This window comes from Polistes canadensis, unplaced genomic scaffold (assembly GCF_001313835.1).
Source record: "Polistes canadensis isolate GaletaPanama2010 unplaced genomic scaffold, ASM131383v1 scaffold_128, whole genome shotgun sequence".
NCBI classification, from domain to species: domain Eukaryota; kingdom Metazoa; phylum Arthropoda; class Insecta; order Hymenoptera; family Vespidae; genus Polistes; species Polistes canadensis.
Genome location: NW_014569675.1, coordinates 410,804 through 428,827, shown reverse-complemented (window position 1 = coordinate 428,827; position 18,024 = coordinate 410,804). Strand labels below are relative to the sequence as shown.

At 35.0% G+C, this 18,024-nt stretch overlaps 1 protein-coding gene across 1 annotated transcript; it reads left to right on the top strand.

Moving 5' to 3' along the window:
• Positions 1-613: 613 nt before the first annotated feature.
• LOC106788152 (paired box protein Pax-6-like) lies at positions 614-17,540 on the top strand. Its single transcript, XM_014751154.1, has 5 exons — positions 614-685; positions 14,842-15,150; positions 15,438-15,775; positions 15,903-16,246; positions 17,022-17,540. The coding sequence occupies exons 1-5, from the start codon at positions 614-616 to the stop codon at positions 17,114-17,116; spliced, it is 1,158 nt and encodes a 385-aa protein (XP_014606640.1). The 3' UTR covers positions 17,117-17,540.
• Positions 17,541-18,024: the final 484 nt, after the last annotated feature.

Here is an 18,024-nt window from a genome sequence, read left to right as displayed (position 1 = left end):
TGGATTTGCCTTTATATATGCGTCAGAACTAATTCCGAAAACGAGATTTTCGACTCGTCGTTTGTACCAACCGTAAATCTGCTATAATCATTCCTTTTTTTTTTTTTTGTTTTCCAATCCGATTTCTTTAACATTTTTAAATTCAACCCAAAAGAAAATTATTCGTCGAAACAAAATATATATATATATATAAATAATTTTTATCAGTATGTCAGTAAATGCAAATGATAAATAAAAGAGATAATTTAGGAAATTTGAATAATCAATGTGTATTCAACGAATTCACATTAATTTTTCTTTCGATTAATTTTTATAGAAAAATAAATGAGTACACCTACACGCGAAATAGAAAGAGAGAGAGAAATTGTAATCATAGATTATTTTAATAATAAATTATTATCATTTCACGATTGTTTTTATTAAACCAACCACGAATAGTGATTATAGCAATCAGTTAGAACGATCCGTGTCACTTATCACGTACCATCAACGTAACGTTATCAACATGGGCCTTTGGAGATTATCGTGGTCAATTTGCATCAATGCCTGGGGGCGGGAAGGGGGGTGGGGGTTGGGGAGGGAGAGAGGGATGTATGCTCGGGGATAGAGGTGTATGTTCAATGGTGGTAGCAATGTTGTTGGTGTTGGTATTGGTAGTGGTGGTGGTGGTAGTGGCGGTCAGAATGTAAATTGGTGGTTAAGGGTGGTGTTTCCAAACTCTTCCCCGTACCATCGAAATACCCTAATTCGTTTACGACTTGCAAAACGAGTCTTCTGGGAGCAGGACGCAACTGGTAGCCAAACAATTTGTACTCTTCGACGCCCTCGTTCCCTCTTTCCTCCCTTTCATTTCCTTTCTCTCTTTTTCTCTCACTAAACTCACTCACTCACTCATTCATTCAGTCTACGTTTCTCCTTCCGATTCTAATCCCCAAGAGTGTCATCGTTGCCAGAACTCTCGCAGAGGAAAATTTGAACCCCCCTCAATTTTCATGGTCTAGTAACGTGAAAAATACATCAGTAAAAAATGTCTTACAATTACATTGCGTATTCAGTACGTTGGTTTTAACAATTATATCATCGACTATTCCGTATATGATTACAAAATGAAAGTGCAAGTAGTGACGGGAATGAATTGAATGATTCACTTATGGTGAATTTTGCCCTTGAATTAGTTGTACCAGACGAATTGGAAATTAACAGCAAGCGAGTTGTGGTAAACGTATAACTAGCTTGATTAAGAAGTCATTTCTCGTTTGTAGTCCGAGCGTGAGGTCCGATCCATGATTCCTTCGGTCACGATCGCGTTACGAACTATTACAAAATATCTATATCTACTTTATATTAAACTCGTCCCACAAAAATATTTCTTCGTTTTTTTATTATAATAACATTTACATTAACGCACACAATATTCGTTTATTTAATATTATGATTATTTATTAAATTAAATATGATATATATATTTTGATTTATTATTTTCTCCTATATACACATCATATATAATTTATTACTCTGTAATAATAATAATAATAAAATAAATATTAAAATATTTGTTGTTTATGATATAAACAGATTAACAATTTATGTAGACAGATGATACTACGTTGGTTTCGTTTGAAAATTATTGGAAATATATTAATGTCAGATGAAACAATTATGATCATACGTATGGATGTCAAAGTGTTCAAACAAATCAAGATAATTATTAAAACAATTTAATGGATATATACATTTATTTGTAAAATACTTGCATTGATATCATAGCGAAACTAAGATGTGTGTGTGTATCAATTAAGGTGAAAGTTTTAAATAAGATTTTAAATATCTTATCGAGATAGATATATTGTATATAAAAAAAAAAGAAAAAAAGGGACAAGGAAAGAAAGAAAGAAAGAAAAAAAAGGGCTGGATTATATAAGCTCATTGTTTCGAATTTCCCGTAGGGATCTGATTGCAAACGAATGCGGCAGGGATACGGTCTCCCTTCATAGACGATTAATCCAGTTTACTCGCAGACGTTGCTTAGGTATGGGGGTTCTTGTAAGCTGAGAATCCGCACAAACGTCCCTCCCGCGTTTAAATGTATACACATGGTAAAGAAATATGTGTACACGTATGTAAATATTTGTTTTCTTTTTTATGTGTATATATATATATATACACATAAAAAAGAAAACAAATATTTACATACGTGTACACATATTTCTTTACCATGTGTATACATTTAAACGCGGGAGGGACGTTTGTGCGGATTCTCAGCTTACAAGAACCCCCATACCTAAGCAACGTCTGCGAGTAAACTGGATTAATCGTCTATGAAGGGAGACCGTATCCCTGCCGCATTCGTTTGCAATCAGATCCCTACGGGAAATTCGAAACAATGAGCTTATATAATCCAGCCCTTTTTTTTCTTTCTTTCTTTCTTTCCTTGTCCCTTTTTTTCTTTTTTTTTTATATACAATATATCTATCTCGATAAGATATTTAAAATCTTATTTAAAACTTTCACCTTAATTGATACACACACACATCTTAGTTTCGCTATGATATCAATGCAAGTATTTTACAAATAAATGTATATATCCATTAAATTGTTTTAATAATTATCTTGATTTGTTTGAACACTTTGACATCCATACGTATGATCATAATTGTTTCATCTGACATTAATATATTTCCAATAATTTTCAAACGAAACCAACGTAGTATCATCTGTCTACATAAATTGTTAATCTGTTTATATCATAAACAACAAATATTTTAATATTTATTTTATTATTATTATTATTACAGAGTAATAAATTATATATGATGTGTATATAGGAGAAAATAATAAATCAAAATATATATATCATATTTAATTTAATAAATAATCATAATATTAAATAAACGAATATTGTGTGCGTTAATGTAAATGTTATTATAATAAAAAAACGAAGAAATATTTTTGTGGGACGAGTTTAATATAAAGTAGATATAGATATTTTGTAATAGTTCGTAACGCGATCGTGACCGAAGGAATCATGGATCGGACCTCACGCTCGGACTACAAACGAGAAATGACTTCTTAATCAAGCTAGTTATACGTTTACCACAACTCGCTTGCTGTTAATTTCCAATTCGTCTGGTACAACTAATTCAAGGGCAAAATTCACCATAAGTGAATCATTCAATTCATTCCCGTCACTACTTGCACTTTCATTTTGTAATCATATACGGAATAGTCGATGATATAATTGTTAAAACCAACGTACTGAATACGCAATGTAATTGTAAGACATTTTTTACTGATGTATTTTTCACGTTACTAGACCATGAAAATTGAGGGGGGTTCAAATTTTCCTCTGCGAGAGTTCTGGCAACGATGACACTCTTGGGGATTAGAATCGGAAGGAGAAACGTAGACTGAATGAATGAGTGAGTGAGTGAGTTTAGTGAGAGAAAAAGAGAGAAAGGAAATGAAAGGGAGGAAAGAGGGAACGAGGGCGTCGAAGAGTACAAATTGTTTGGCTACCAGTTGCGTCCTGCTCCCAGAAGACTCGTTTTGCAAGTCGTAAACGAATTAGGGTATTTCGATGGTACGGGGAAGAGTTTGGAAACACCACCCTTAACCACCAATTTACATTCTGACCGCCACTACCACCACCACCACTACCAATACCAACACCAACAACATTGCTACCACCATTGAACATACACCTCTATCCCCGAGCATACATCCCTCTCTCCCTCCCCAACCCCCACCCCCCTTCCCGCCCCCAGGCATTGATGCAAATTGACCACGATAATCTCCAAAGGCCCATGTTGATAACGTTACGTTGATGGTACGTGATAAGTGACACGGATCGTTCTAACTGATTGCTATAATCACTATTCGTGGTTGGTTTAATAAAAACAATCGTGAAATGATAATAATTTATTATTAAAATAATCTATGATTACAATTTCTCTCTCTCTTTCTATTTCGCGTGTAGGTGTACTCATTTATTTTTCTATAAAAATTAATCGAAAGAAAAATTAATGTGAATTCGTTGAATACACATTGATTATTCAAATTTCCTAAATTATCTCTTTTATTTATCATTTGCATTTACTGACATACTGATAAAAATTATTTATATATATATATATATTTTGTTTCGACGAATAATTTTCTTTTGGGTTGAATTTAAAAATGTTAAAGAAATCGGATTGGAAAACAAAAAAAAAAAAAAGGAATGATTATAGCAGATTTACGGTTGGTACAAACGACGAGTCGAAAATCTCGTTTTCGGAATTAGTTCTGACGCATATATAAAGGCAAATCCAGGGAACATCGGTGGTGACAGGAAAGTGCCTTGGGCTTGTGCGAGCAAAAGCGATGCGCGGATGGATACCGTCAGTCAATGTTTGTTGGTTTAACCAAGCACGCAGTGGGGGTTGGGAGGAGTTGGGAGGAGTTGGGAGGGGTGGTTGAGGCCGCAGAGTTTGTCCAATACATTAACGCGCACCTTCTCTACTTCGATCTCTTGCTACGTTAACGAGCTATTTACACCGTAAAATCTACTTCCGTCAAAGCCATTCTCTTTCTCTAATTCTATCATTCCATATTTTCGTTTCTTTCGTTATATTTAAATCGTTTACACGGAACAATAATTAAATTAAATTTTCAATTAGACGATTCAAAAAACCCATACACCGAATTTTTTAATTAAACCCAAATTAAAAATCTTATTTTATTTAAATCATCGCGTTATAAGTTCATTTTAATCGTATATAGGATATGTATATATGTATATGTATATATTATTTATTTTTAACACGAATAATATTAACATTTCATATATTAATGCAATAATATATTATTTATATATATATATATACTCATCAGAAAGTTGATTAATTTATTGAATATTTCATAAATTTTGTGTTGCAGGAAGTATAATAAAAAAAATACGATTAGATTAAAATGAATAGGATAATTTATCGAGAGGATCGATCTATTAAAGGGAGTAAAATTAGTATCGAAATCGCGAATGTCTCACGTTTAGCTTGCACTTTCGAACTATCTCAAGGTAGTAGTAGTAGTAATAGTAGTAGTAATAGTAATAGTAGTAAGCGAACTGGGGAGTAGGTAGAGTTAGAGAAGAAGGAAGAGAAGGAAGTAGAAGAGGAAAGATAGAGGAAGATGGAGAGGAATAAGGATGAGGATGAGGATAAGGAATAGAAGGATGAGAATCAGGGTGGGAAAGGAAGAGGATAAGAGTGTGGTGGTACGTTCGTGATCGCGTCGAAAGCTCGGTTCGTTCCCTCGGAGGAAGTCGGCGAGGAGAAACTTTGCCGCGTAAACGGAGCTTAACCGCACCTTCGAAGTATGAGAAGGAAGAGTAGGAGGAGGAGAAGGAGGAGGAGGAGGAGGGGAAGCGAGACAGAGGGTGTTCGCGAAAGGGGTTTTCAAGGGAGTGAGGAAGTTTGAGAAACAGGGTGGGTTTGGGGTGAGGATGGGGGGAGTGTAAGAAGCCAGAACGGAAAGGGATGGCCAAGAAGAAGGGAGTAAGAGTAGGAGGAGGAGGAGGAGGAGGTGGAGGAGGATAGGTAGGAGAAGGTAGAAGTCTCAAGGCGAAACTTGCAAAAGTACATCGCGACTCAAGAGGCCGGAAGTAATCGCGCGAGTTCTACGCCGCGGATCCGCGTTACCGTCGACCGATTTCACGGCGTTTAGTGGCTGCCGAAGATTCTCTGCTTCGTCAATGAGAGAAAGAGAGATAGGCTGTTGAAGGATAGATAGATAGATAGATAGATAGATAGTTTGATAGATGTATAAGTTTTTGATCAAGAGAAAATCTATTCGTTTATCGTATTTTTTTAATAATTGCTTTGTTATTATATTTATTCGTCAGTTTTCTTTCATTTAAGTGATATCGAGATATTTAGATAGGATAGATAAATAAATGGATAGATAGTTTGGACAAAGTCAAGTATATAGGATGCAAGATAATATTAAAGAAAAATATATATATATGTATATATTAGAGGGGGACCGGAAAGTAATTTTTGATCATGTCAATATTTGTTTATTACATTTATCGGTTCGTGTTTAAATTTAATATTTTAAAAAACAACGTTACTTTCCCCAGTCGCCTATAATATAGATAAAATTTATTTTTTATATTTCTACAATAGGAATAATGTCTTATATCTAAATGGATAAATAATTGGATAAAAAAAAAGTAGACACAGCGTAAATTTTTAATCGTAAAATAATATATCTTTCTCTCTCTCTCTCTCTCTCTCTCTCTCTCTCTCTCTCTCTCTCTCTCTCTCACTTCTCAAGATAATTGTAACCTTCCTCTCCCCTTCCCCCGACAGCAGAGAAAGGTAGGAAAAAAGAATAAAGAACACGAATAGAGTAGAGTAGAGGAGGAGTCGGAAGAGAAGGATAGGAGAGGAGAGGAGAGATTCGTTTCTTTCGTTTTGAAAACCGTGAAACGGTAAGCGACGACTCCGCGCGTGCGGAATTTGATTGAGTTGCGCGTAAGAAGATTTGCCGGAAGAGAGAGCCCGTCGAAACGTTTCTCGGTTAAAAGAGGATTTTGCCAGTGAGTCGAATCTCTCGATGGGAGAGCCTAAACTGAGAAAAGGTATGTATATAGATAGGAAGAGAGAGGGCGAGAAAGGGGGGTGGAGGGGAAAGGAGGGAGGGGAAGGGGGAGAGATATACCTACTCGGGGTAGGCGCAACTGGGGAAGAGGAAGTTACAAATGAATCGCATAATAACTTCTATAGACGCTCTTTTTTTCAACCCCTCAACCCCCCCCACCCAATTCCCCACCTCCTCTTTCTTTTTCCTTTTTTTTTTTTCATCTATCTGTCCGTCCATCCCTCTTTTTCCTTCTTTCTTTTATTTTCTTTCTTTCTTTCTTTCTTTCTTTCTATCAGGCACTGCTTATGTATGCCGGGTGCACGGCTGGTTGCACAATTCCTAATGGAGTTTCCAATATTTTCCTTTACGCTAACTTGCCTTCGTTCCTCTCCTCTCCTCTCCTTCTTTAACCCTCTCTTTCTCTCTCTCTCTCTCTCTCTATCTCTGTCTTTGTATATGTCTTACTCTTACTCTTACCACTTGTCTATCTCCTTTCTCTTGATCGATCGACGTTTACGAAGCCCACCGCCGCTTCTCTTCATACTATACCCAAGACTAACAACATTCTTCTTGTGACCCGCTGCTAATCGTCGTGTTACCTCGTTAAGGTTTATAGTTCCTACCTCGGTGAATTCTCCTCTCTTATGAGTAAACTTTCTACTAGAGTTAATTTTGTCTTTTTCTTTTTTATTAAATCACAATACTATGTTTCCATATATTCTCTATCATTGATTATTTCTTTTTTTTTTTTTTGTTACAATTAATTTCTTGATTTACGTTTAGATAAAATTTTTTTACGAATCAATTCTTTTCTTCTATCATCATTTCTAATTGTATGATTTAATGTAAAATAGGAGATTGTTTTCTTATTGATTTTGAAAAAATGAAAAAAAAAGGAGTATCGATAAGTTTGATAAAACAAATCATTCTCAACGGGGAAAATATTTTTTGTTAGGATTAACAAATGAAATAATAATGGTTAAGTAGGACGGTCCATATTGTGAAACACTTAGGCATTTAATATCGAACGGGTTCGACACCTCGTTTCTTTCCAGCCATTTAACACGAACCGAGTCAAGTCGCGGTCCACTCTCGCGGTGTTGTCCAGCATCGTTGAACTCGCTCAGAAGAAACCCTGTTATTGGCACGTGTCGAGATATGTAGATAGAATTACGACCGCATGTCCGTTGTTCGAAAGCAAATATCCAACTATCTCTTTCCCTCTTCTACTTCTCTCTCTCTCTTAATATATATGTGTGTGTGTGTGTGAGTTCAAGTAAGTATTCTTGCAGTATGCAAAAGTCAAACTCTCCCGTTTGCGAATATTTCAATCCTCATTTTGATATTATGTAAAGTTATCATTTTTCTAAATGTATTCCTAATCGAATGAATATAATTTTGTAAACTATTATTACATGTTTAGCTTATATAATATATTGGGATATCTTATGTTAAAAGAGAATAATTTGTCGAGCGAACGAAAGTAATCAAAATATGATTAAAAATAAAATGTGTATGATTTCTCTGGATGTATTGACCGATCATCCGTAAAAATTGATATGCTTTTTAGAGGAAACATATCTCTTTTCATAATACTCTCATAAATTCCTTTAATTCATATATACACACACATATATATATATATACAATACATAATCCAATGTAATATTATTTTACGCTCAATTTCGTTTAATACGTATGTATGTATTATATATATATATATAGGTATGTATTATACGTAAGTATGCGTGTGCCTGTATCATACGTATCAGTTTCATATAAGCCCATATCGCGCGACGATATAAATTCGTGAGTTGGAAAGTTCACCGAGTTGTTCGGCATTAAGGACGATGTGGATCCAATAAATTCGTTTGCCAGGATTAGGCATTAGGCTGGATTGCGGATTATACTTGGAATTCCTATTCTATTTATCTCTCTCTCTCTCTCTCTCTCTCTCTCTCTCTCTCTCTCTCTCTTTCGATGATAGGATAAACGATCTACTAAAACCCCTTCCCTACATATTTTCCCCTATATATTAATTGTCAAATATTATTATTCAATTAACAATTTTTCAATATAGATTTAATTTTATATTTTAATTAACAGATCGACAATCTTCAAATCAAGAGAAACTATATATATCTTTTAATACACACGTATGTATTTTGTTAATAAGATAAGAGATAAATAAAAAGATATTGAAATTTTATGAACCTTTTCAGATTGATTTATAACTCGATATGGTATTCTACACGTAGACAAAAGAGTGTACTTTAATTTAATATAAGTTTCATTAAAATCTATTCACTTTTAGTATAAAAAATATTTACCAAAACTTTTCAAAGAATTTGCAAAGTTGTACAATTTACAGCATTGCAATCTCTGATATTTGTGAAATCTGTATCTTTAGTTCCCTATCGTATCGGAAGATACACAGGTTTAGAACGAAATGTTTTTTACCTGTATGGGTTGTTTTGGGGGGGGAGGGATGCATGGCTATGTGTGTCTGTGCCCAAGAATGTATTCTTTTCATCGTTGTTTAATTAGTAATTTGATATTCTATAGAATATCAAAGTATTATATATTCAATGCTTAGGAAAAACTGTAAGAATTCTTCTGTTTCCGATTTCATCGGAATGCTCTTTGCATTGATAAGAATGTCAAGGAATTACTAGCAATGGCGGATTTCCGGCTATGACGGTAACATATATATATATATATATATATAAACGAAAGTACCATCTTCTTTCTCTTTTACTCACCCTCCTATCTACAGGATGATATCCTATATCCCTCTTCTCCCCCCTTCCCAATTTCCAACACCTTTTTTTCTCTCCCATCTCTTTGAATGGCCGTTACTAATGCATCATGGCCGGCTATTGTCATCGACTGGCTTTTCTAGTCGGGCTTAAAAATGATAATCGTTCGTGCACAAGGGGTACGAGGTGTTACGGTGGAACGGAGTGGGCCAATGTGAGATCGTCTGATATATCTCCTCCTCTCATCCCCTATTTCTATCTAATAAATGTAAGAGAGAAAGTGAGATAGATACATATACATATACATATACATATATAAAAAAAAAATGTGCACGTTACACGTGGAAGGCGTTACAAACGTAAACCATAGCAAAAATATAACGAAAAGGGAGGAGGAAAGGTGGGGTACATAGTATCGGTATTGGTGGTAGTGATGGTTGACGTTATGCGTTATTAGCCAACCCTAATAACGACAATCCTGACATGGCCGAAAACGAGAATTATTCTTACAACGCGACAGACGGACTTTACACGATACTCGTGCCACTTCGATGAACACATATATATCCCAGTAACGCTTAACATCTGTATCATTGTCAGCCATTATCTTCAATTTGATTTGGTATAATATTACATCTGTCCACTGTATACGCGTAACATGATCTTATTGTAATTCTTATAATTTTATCTTGACTTCTCTGAATATTTATTATTACCTTTTTTTTTTCTTTTTTTGGGCTTGCATTCATATTATTTGAGATTAATTTATGAATCATCGATGATATCGCAGTTACTAATGTTTATAATTACCTGTAAAAAAAAAATATCCAATCTTCAGATATTTGAATTCATTTTATTTTTGTTAATTTAAGTTACCGTACATTTATCTTTTAAATAAAATTCTAACGAAACTTATTAGAAATGTACGTTGTATGGAAAATATATAATAATTTTGTTTCTTCCCTTTCACTCTCTCTCTCTCTCTCTCTCTTAAATAAAATTCATCGTGGCACGTGTAACCAATGAAACGTGATTCCACCTCGTTTCGAATAATTCGAGCAACGAACCATTAAAAATAATCTCGACTTCGTGTATTGAAATAACAAACAAGGTTTTTACTTGTAAAATAAAAGAAACAAAAAGAAAGAAATAAAAATCGTAACTGAAGAATTCAAAGGAGGAGGAAGGAGGAAGAGAGAAGGAGGAGGAGGAGGATCGAAAAAAAGAAAATAAAATAAAAAGTCAATTGTATTAATAACGCTCGAATAATAAGCCTGTCGCGTGTTACTCGCATACACGTGGTATGATATACGTGTACGCGCGCGTGTGTTCTCTTCAACGATTGCAAACGTTCGCCACTTTTCGTAAGGTCTTTGAAAAAAAAAAAAAAAAAAAAGAAAAAACAGAAAAGAAAAGAAAGAAACGAAAAAAAAAGGGCAAAGTAGGTTTCTCTCTTTTGGTTAGGATCAACGTTACGATTAGAGAAATTGATCTCGCACGAATGCACTCGGTAGACCATTTCTAGGCACACATTAAACGCGTTATTGTTGCATCATACTACCCAAGGGTAGCATTGTTTCCTATTGCCTGTAGCATACTTAAAAAAAAGAAAGAAAGAAAAGGGGACTATAGTTGCTCGTTCCAATCGTTCGTTCGTTCGTTCATTCGTTCGTTCAAGTGTTACTCGCGTGTGTTACAAAAAAGAAATTGAAGCGAAGTCGAAGTTGAGTGAAGAAAAAAAAAGAGAAGGATTCAAGTAGTTTCAGGTTTCTCTTTTTTTTTTTTCTTTCTTTCTTTCTTTCTTTTTTTATTTGTTCATACCTTTCGTTCGTTCCTCCTCCTCGTCGTCGTCGTCGTAGTCGTCGTTTCTTCTCGTTCGATTCTCCTCTTTGAACTTTTTATATATATATATATATACATACATATACATATACATTTATATATATATAAATGTATGTATATATATATATATGTAGGGATTACTTACTAGTACCCCGGTTGGATTCTCTGTGTATTTCACGTTCGGTGATCGAAAATAAACTACTAGTACTTAAAGAACTTCAAGACTTAGAATGCATTGTCCTAGCTATCGAACCCAGAAGGTAGGACAATAACCAACCTTCCTACTTCGTTGGCGAGATTTAACGTTTAGCTAAGTGCACTGGCGCCCATTATCGGCGTTAATAAAGCTCACCCCACTCGTGTGCCGCAGCCATTACTCGAGGACGCTTCGCACCCCAGTCATTTCTTTCTTTTTTCTTTTTTTTTTTTTTTCTTTTTCTTTCTTTTTTCTTCCTTCCTTTCTCGCTTTCCTTCTCTCTCCCTCTTTTTTTTTTTCTTTTTACATTTCCCTTTAAAAAAAGAAAAAAAAAAGTACCATGGTTTCCATACTTCTTCTTCTTCTTCTTCTACTTTTCTTTTCTTTTACCTGTTCAAACATTTTATTTCTTTTTTTTCTGTCCTTTTCTTTTTCCACGTAGACCTTTCCCTTTCAACCGTTTAACGTTAACGACGCGAGGGGGAGAATATATTATATTATATTATATTATATTTCTTCTCTTTTTTTCTTTCTCTGTCTTTCGATAAGATATTTCTTCAAAAGGTATGAAAAAGAAAAAACCTATCGAATTATCAAAGATATCACCGTTGAAATTATTGTAAAAATATTAATTATGCGTTTCAAACTTAAATATCCTGTCAATTAATTCATCAAGTGTTTTCAATCGAATACATTTTCCATGCTACTACTAGAACAAATTGTTTTTAAATAGTTTCAGTCAATAAATGTTCATTCCAATCATTTTCTTTTAAAATTGACAATGAGTATACCAACTGTAAAAGAATATTATGAACGTAAAAAAGAAAAAAAAATGATAAAATCTCATGAAACATAATTTAATATTATTAAACCCTTATCTTCCTAAACGTATATATATATATAGTTACGTACGATAAATATATTATGTAGAATACATATAAAATATATATATATATAAAGATATGTGTGATAGGTTTGACTGAAAGTCACAATGTGTTATATATAAAAGGGATAAGTAAAGATAAGAGGTAGAACCCAGATGGGAGAGACGTTTCTAGTCCCTTGAAGAAACTGGCTGGCAGGCAGCCACTCTCCTACCAATAAACTTCTCGCCGATCTCTAAGGGTTGGTTGGCTATGGCGAACTTTGAACGAACGAACGAACGAACGAACGGGAATGTTCTCTCTCTTCCTTCTTCTTCTTCTTCTTCTTCTTCTCCTTCTCTAAGACTGTTAAACGACGACCGATATAAAGGGTGGAAAAGCTACCTTCAGTTGCGCACGCGTCCTCGTATTCCTAAACGCGAACATTTTTATACACGAAGTTACACGTAAGAAAGAAAAAAAGAAAGAAAGAGAGGGGAAGGTATTATAATAATTAAAAAGTTGAAGAATAATTTTTGCAATTATTATTCGCGCCTAAGTTTTTACCTTATTCTTCAATGAATTCTTCGTTGAATTTTAAGTCGTATATATTTTTTGAATGATACAGAGATAGATAATTGGTTAAAATAAAAATCTATTCATGAATTATTTGTAACTTGATTATATTTTAAAATATAATATATTTCATTCAAAGTAATTGAACTATCTCTTGATATAATCTTGAACGTTCCCGTAAAGTAAATGAACGTATAATAAAAAGGAAGTAATTAAAATAGATTCGAAGAACTTTAAATTCTTTAATTGTTATTAACTTAATTCGTATTGTTCTTTGAAAAAGAACAGAAAAAAAAAACATAAATCTATTTCATAGATTTTAAGTTGGAAAATTGTTGTTATTCTTATTGTTGTTGTTGAAATACGAAGAACAAAATAATTGAATAAATTCTTCGTGGTATTTCACATCGCGAATAATAAATGTATGTAACTTTGAACAATTCACAAGAGTCTACTTAAATAGAAACTAAAACTAAAACTAAAACTAAACTCACAAAACACGTTCGAAGAAACATCACCTTACCTACCTACCTACTATCTAATGTTCTTGAAAACTTCTTCGAGGATCGTGCCATCCAGTCTCGAAGAACGAAAGTGAAACTACGCGATTTTCTCGATAATAAAATAATACAGTCAGTCGACGGATGTCGAACGATGAACGGGCAAGATAACTAAAAAAAGAAAAAAAGAAAGAAAGAAAGAAGGAAAGAGACAGAGAAGGGGGAGGAGAAAAGGAGGGGGTTGGAGAGTAAGAAGGGTTTGTCATGTATAGACACGTAGGTCTCGTCGGTTCGACTTGGAAATAGCAACGTGCGATAGACGAAGAAAAAAAGGGATGACAGATAAAGATAGTTAGATAGATAGATAGATAGATAGATAGGTAGATAGATAAAAAGATAGAAAAAGAAAAAAAGAAAGAGGAAGAAGAGGAGGGTAGAAGGGTAGAGTCACGAGGGTTGTTATCAGGATTCCATTAACACCGAAGGCACGAAGAAGGTAACGACACGAGAAAAGAGAGAGAGAGAAACGTCAGTTTCGTACAGGGACAGAGAGAAAGATAGCAAAAGAGAGAGAGAGAGAAAGAGAGAGAGAGAGAGATGGAATCATAGAACGTTGTAGGAAACGTGGGAGAAAGATAGATATAGCGAGAGTAGCGAGAAATAAAGGTAAACGATAGAGAGAGAGAGAGAGAGAGATAGAGAGAGAGAAAGAGAGAGAAAGAGAAAGAGGGTGGTCCTTCGAGGGTGACAGGGGCGTATCGTACGAGGGTGGCCAGCGACTGGCGTCGGGACGGCCGGCGTCTTATCGCATGACACCCTCCTCCCCCTCTTCCTCTCCGCCTCTTTTCTCTCTCTCTCTCTTTCTCTTTCTCTTCCACTAGCAAACCAAAATCCAGTGACGCCTCGACGCGTTCACCCAGAAACCGACGATAAGCTTCGCTGGGAGATGCTTGCTTGCTTGCTTGCCTGACTCTGCCTACCACCTACTACTCGTTTCACATAAGAGAGAGATAGATAGTTACTGAGATAGAGAGAGAGAGAGAAAAAGAGAGAGAGAGAAGCATACGAGACTAACTCACACGTTTAAAGGCATGCTTGATAGGAGGAAAAGGGATGAAGGGAAAACCCGTTCGAACGTTCGAACGTTCTCGTTCGTTCGTTCGCTTTCTCGCAAGAAAACATGTTTTTTTTTTATTTTTTTTTTAGATAGCTTAAAGTACCAGTTCCAATAAGATCGATCCTATGATTTTGCATTTTTTATATATATATGTATATATATATATAGGTATTCACCTAACTCTTGTGATCGATTATGAAAAAAAGAAGTGAAACGATGAAAAAGAAATGATTTAGATTAACTTTGTAAATATTCAATGATATAATCATATTGATGTGGAATTTAATTTGTTTTTACTGATATCATCGATATGTAAGAAAATATTGGAATAAAAATTTTGTTAATACTATAATATTCTTTATAGATTTATTTTGGTGTTTATTATCTAATGTTTGGTATGTTTGGTATTTCAGTGGCTGATATCGAAGGTGGTACCCATTCCGATGAAACAAACAGCGGTGGTGATAACAGTAACGCTGGTAGCGTATCCGGTGGTGCCGACGACGATCAAGCTCGTTTACGACTGAAAAGAAAACTTCAAAGAAATCGTACGAGTTTCAGCAACGAGCAGATCGACGCCCTTGAAAAAGAATTCGAGAGGACGCATTATCCGGACGTGTTTGCGAGGGAACGACTGGCTGGGAAGATTGGCCTACCGGAAGCTCGAATACAGGTGACTACGATATCTATTATTTTATTTCCTTGATTTTATTTTATTAATGTCGTATGTATACGTGTTAATGTGCGTGTGTGTTTGTTTTTTGTGTATTTCTTTTTTTTTTTTTTTTYTTTTTTTAGGGTACTAAAGTTTGAAAAATGCTAAATAATTTCTGTATCAAAAGTATAGAGATTTAAAAATCGTGATTTTGATCATTCCACGAATTCGAATTCGTCGTTCCGCATTTGTGTAGCCTAGCGATTGACCTGTATCTTCGTCTGTCTTCTCATTCACTAACTCAGGTATGGTTTTCGAATCGGCGGGCAAAGTGGAGACGAGAGGAGAAATTGCGTACGCAACGGAGGGACAACCCGCAGCAGCAGCAACAACAACAACAACAACAGCAACAACAGCAACAGCAGCAACAGCAACAACAACCACAACCTCAGCAACAACAGCAACAATCCCATACGGCAGGTGTTAGCCTGGTGGGTGGTGGTCATCCTACGCCACCTCCACCTACTGGAATACTTGGTGGACAGGCACCACCGCAAGCACCACCGTCGCCACCCAGAATACACCATGGATTTGCACCTACCGCTGTTTATCCAGGAATACCTAGTATGCCGGATTCGTACAGGTAGGAAAAGTAATTAGATATATGTATAATAGAAATTATTTGTTCAGGTTAAACACACTATTTATTTGTCGGCTATAATAATTCAACCTTTTATTAAATAATTAATTTGTTTGTTTGTTCCACACAGTCCCATGACATCAATGCCAAGCTTCACGATGTCAGGTGGTAGTCAACAGAATCAACACACGACGAGCAGCATGTCTTCATTATCAGGCTCTCTTTCGGGTTCGTTATCAGGCTCGCTATCGGGAGGTGGGATGGGCCCAATGGGTATGACGGTTGGCATGACTGTAGGCCCTAGTCCAGGCGCGTGCCTTCAACAACGTGACAATGGTTACTCTTGTGGCGTGGCACGACCACCGAGCTACGAACCACTTCATTTGGGATACGGTGCGAGGCCAACCTGCAGTCCGACCCAGCCTTACCACACCGCGGGCCTTAATCAGTACAATCAGAACGCCAGCTCGACCGGTGAGTGTCTACCGCACTCACTGCACTCGCTGCTTGCGCTTTAGCCGATGGACTACTACTATGGCTACCACGGATAACACGCTATCGAGCCTGCCGGTAATGGAACTGAATCTCGCTTTTGCATCTAACGTGAATTTCTTCACTTCACTATTTATTTTTAACATATTCTTAACCGATCACGTATATATTGATTTTTAAATATACACACAACTAACACTTCAGAAATTAATTAATTATAATATTATATTTTGGATAGTGTTTATACTTCAATTCTGTATATGTTATTACTTATTTTCAATATTATAATTTAATTGTTGCACACATACAAAGTAAATTGTTTAATTTTTTTAAATTAGTAATTAAATTATTAATATATCCATTACGAGATGCGAGCCAAATTTTTGCGTATAATAAACGATTAATAATGTGTTAAGATTATAAATATGATATATATATATATATCACAACGTTTTACAAGAGATCTCTTACCGTGCATTCATTTCTCCAAATAATCACCGCAACATCACTCTTTCTCACTCTCTTTCTCACTCTCTTTCTTTCCATTTCCTATGTATCAGTAAATTTAACAAGCAACGCATGATTTAATGCATGTATTTATTTTGGTGCTGTATTATATTCTAAATAACTATTTAGATACATTTCGCATAAATCGTAGATAATCCTAAATGTATCATCTATCTCTAACATAATAACATTAATTTCCAAACGATTCCAATACAGCCAATAATACAAATACAATCAACATATTGTCCAGGTCTAATATCACCGGGTGTGAGCGTACCGATCGCAGTACCAGGCCAACCAGCACCAGATATGGCGGCGCAATATTGGTCACCAAGGCTACAGTGACCGTGGTGGTCCTCGACGTCGACCTCGTCCTCGTAGGCACGAGTCTCTTCGTCCTCGATCAGAACCAGAATTTGATATCGTCGGTGATAGGGAGGACCACCAAGAAAAAAAACATTTCAAACAAAGAACTTTCAAATAAGCTTCCTTTTATCACGAAAGAAAAATAAAAACACGCGAGATTTGATGATCGAGGGACTAATGTGCGAAGAATTCGAGTTTTCAAACGTCGAGTCAGGATCTTCTTTTTCTTTTCTTTTCTTTTTTTATTTTATTTTATTTTATCTTTTGTTATTTTATTTTATTTGCCCAACCCCACCCCTGCCCCCAACCCCTCCACCACCCGTCCCAATGACGATAAACAAGATATCAAATAAAATATCTTCAAAGTCGTGTCGTGAAAATATATTTTGATAATTAATAATTAATCGTTGTCTGTGAGAAAAAAAGAAGAGATTTCAATGCTTCAGTATTACATTTTAATTTTGCAGATAAAATTATATACATATTATATCTGCGTTAAATATGAATATAATAGTATTATTTGTTTTAAATACTGTAGTTCAGTTTAAAAAACATATAACACTTTTATGTATTTTCATTCTATCTTGAAAATTTTAACCACAGACTACGAAAATTAATTCTCTCGAACGCGTACATATAATATGTTATATTAACAAATTTCATAATTTATGTTAATTCTTCTTGTTTTTTTTTATTTTTTAATTCGAGGAACGTGTAATTTGTATCTTCTGGGTGTACGTGCGATAGTTAAAAGAATAAAAAAAAAAGGTTATAATATTACGCCCTGCGTGGCGTCAAGTTGGTACAAACCAGAGGTTAATTATTGAAGATGAAACAAACAAAATTATAAAAAAAATATATATATATATATATAATATAAATATATA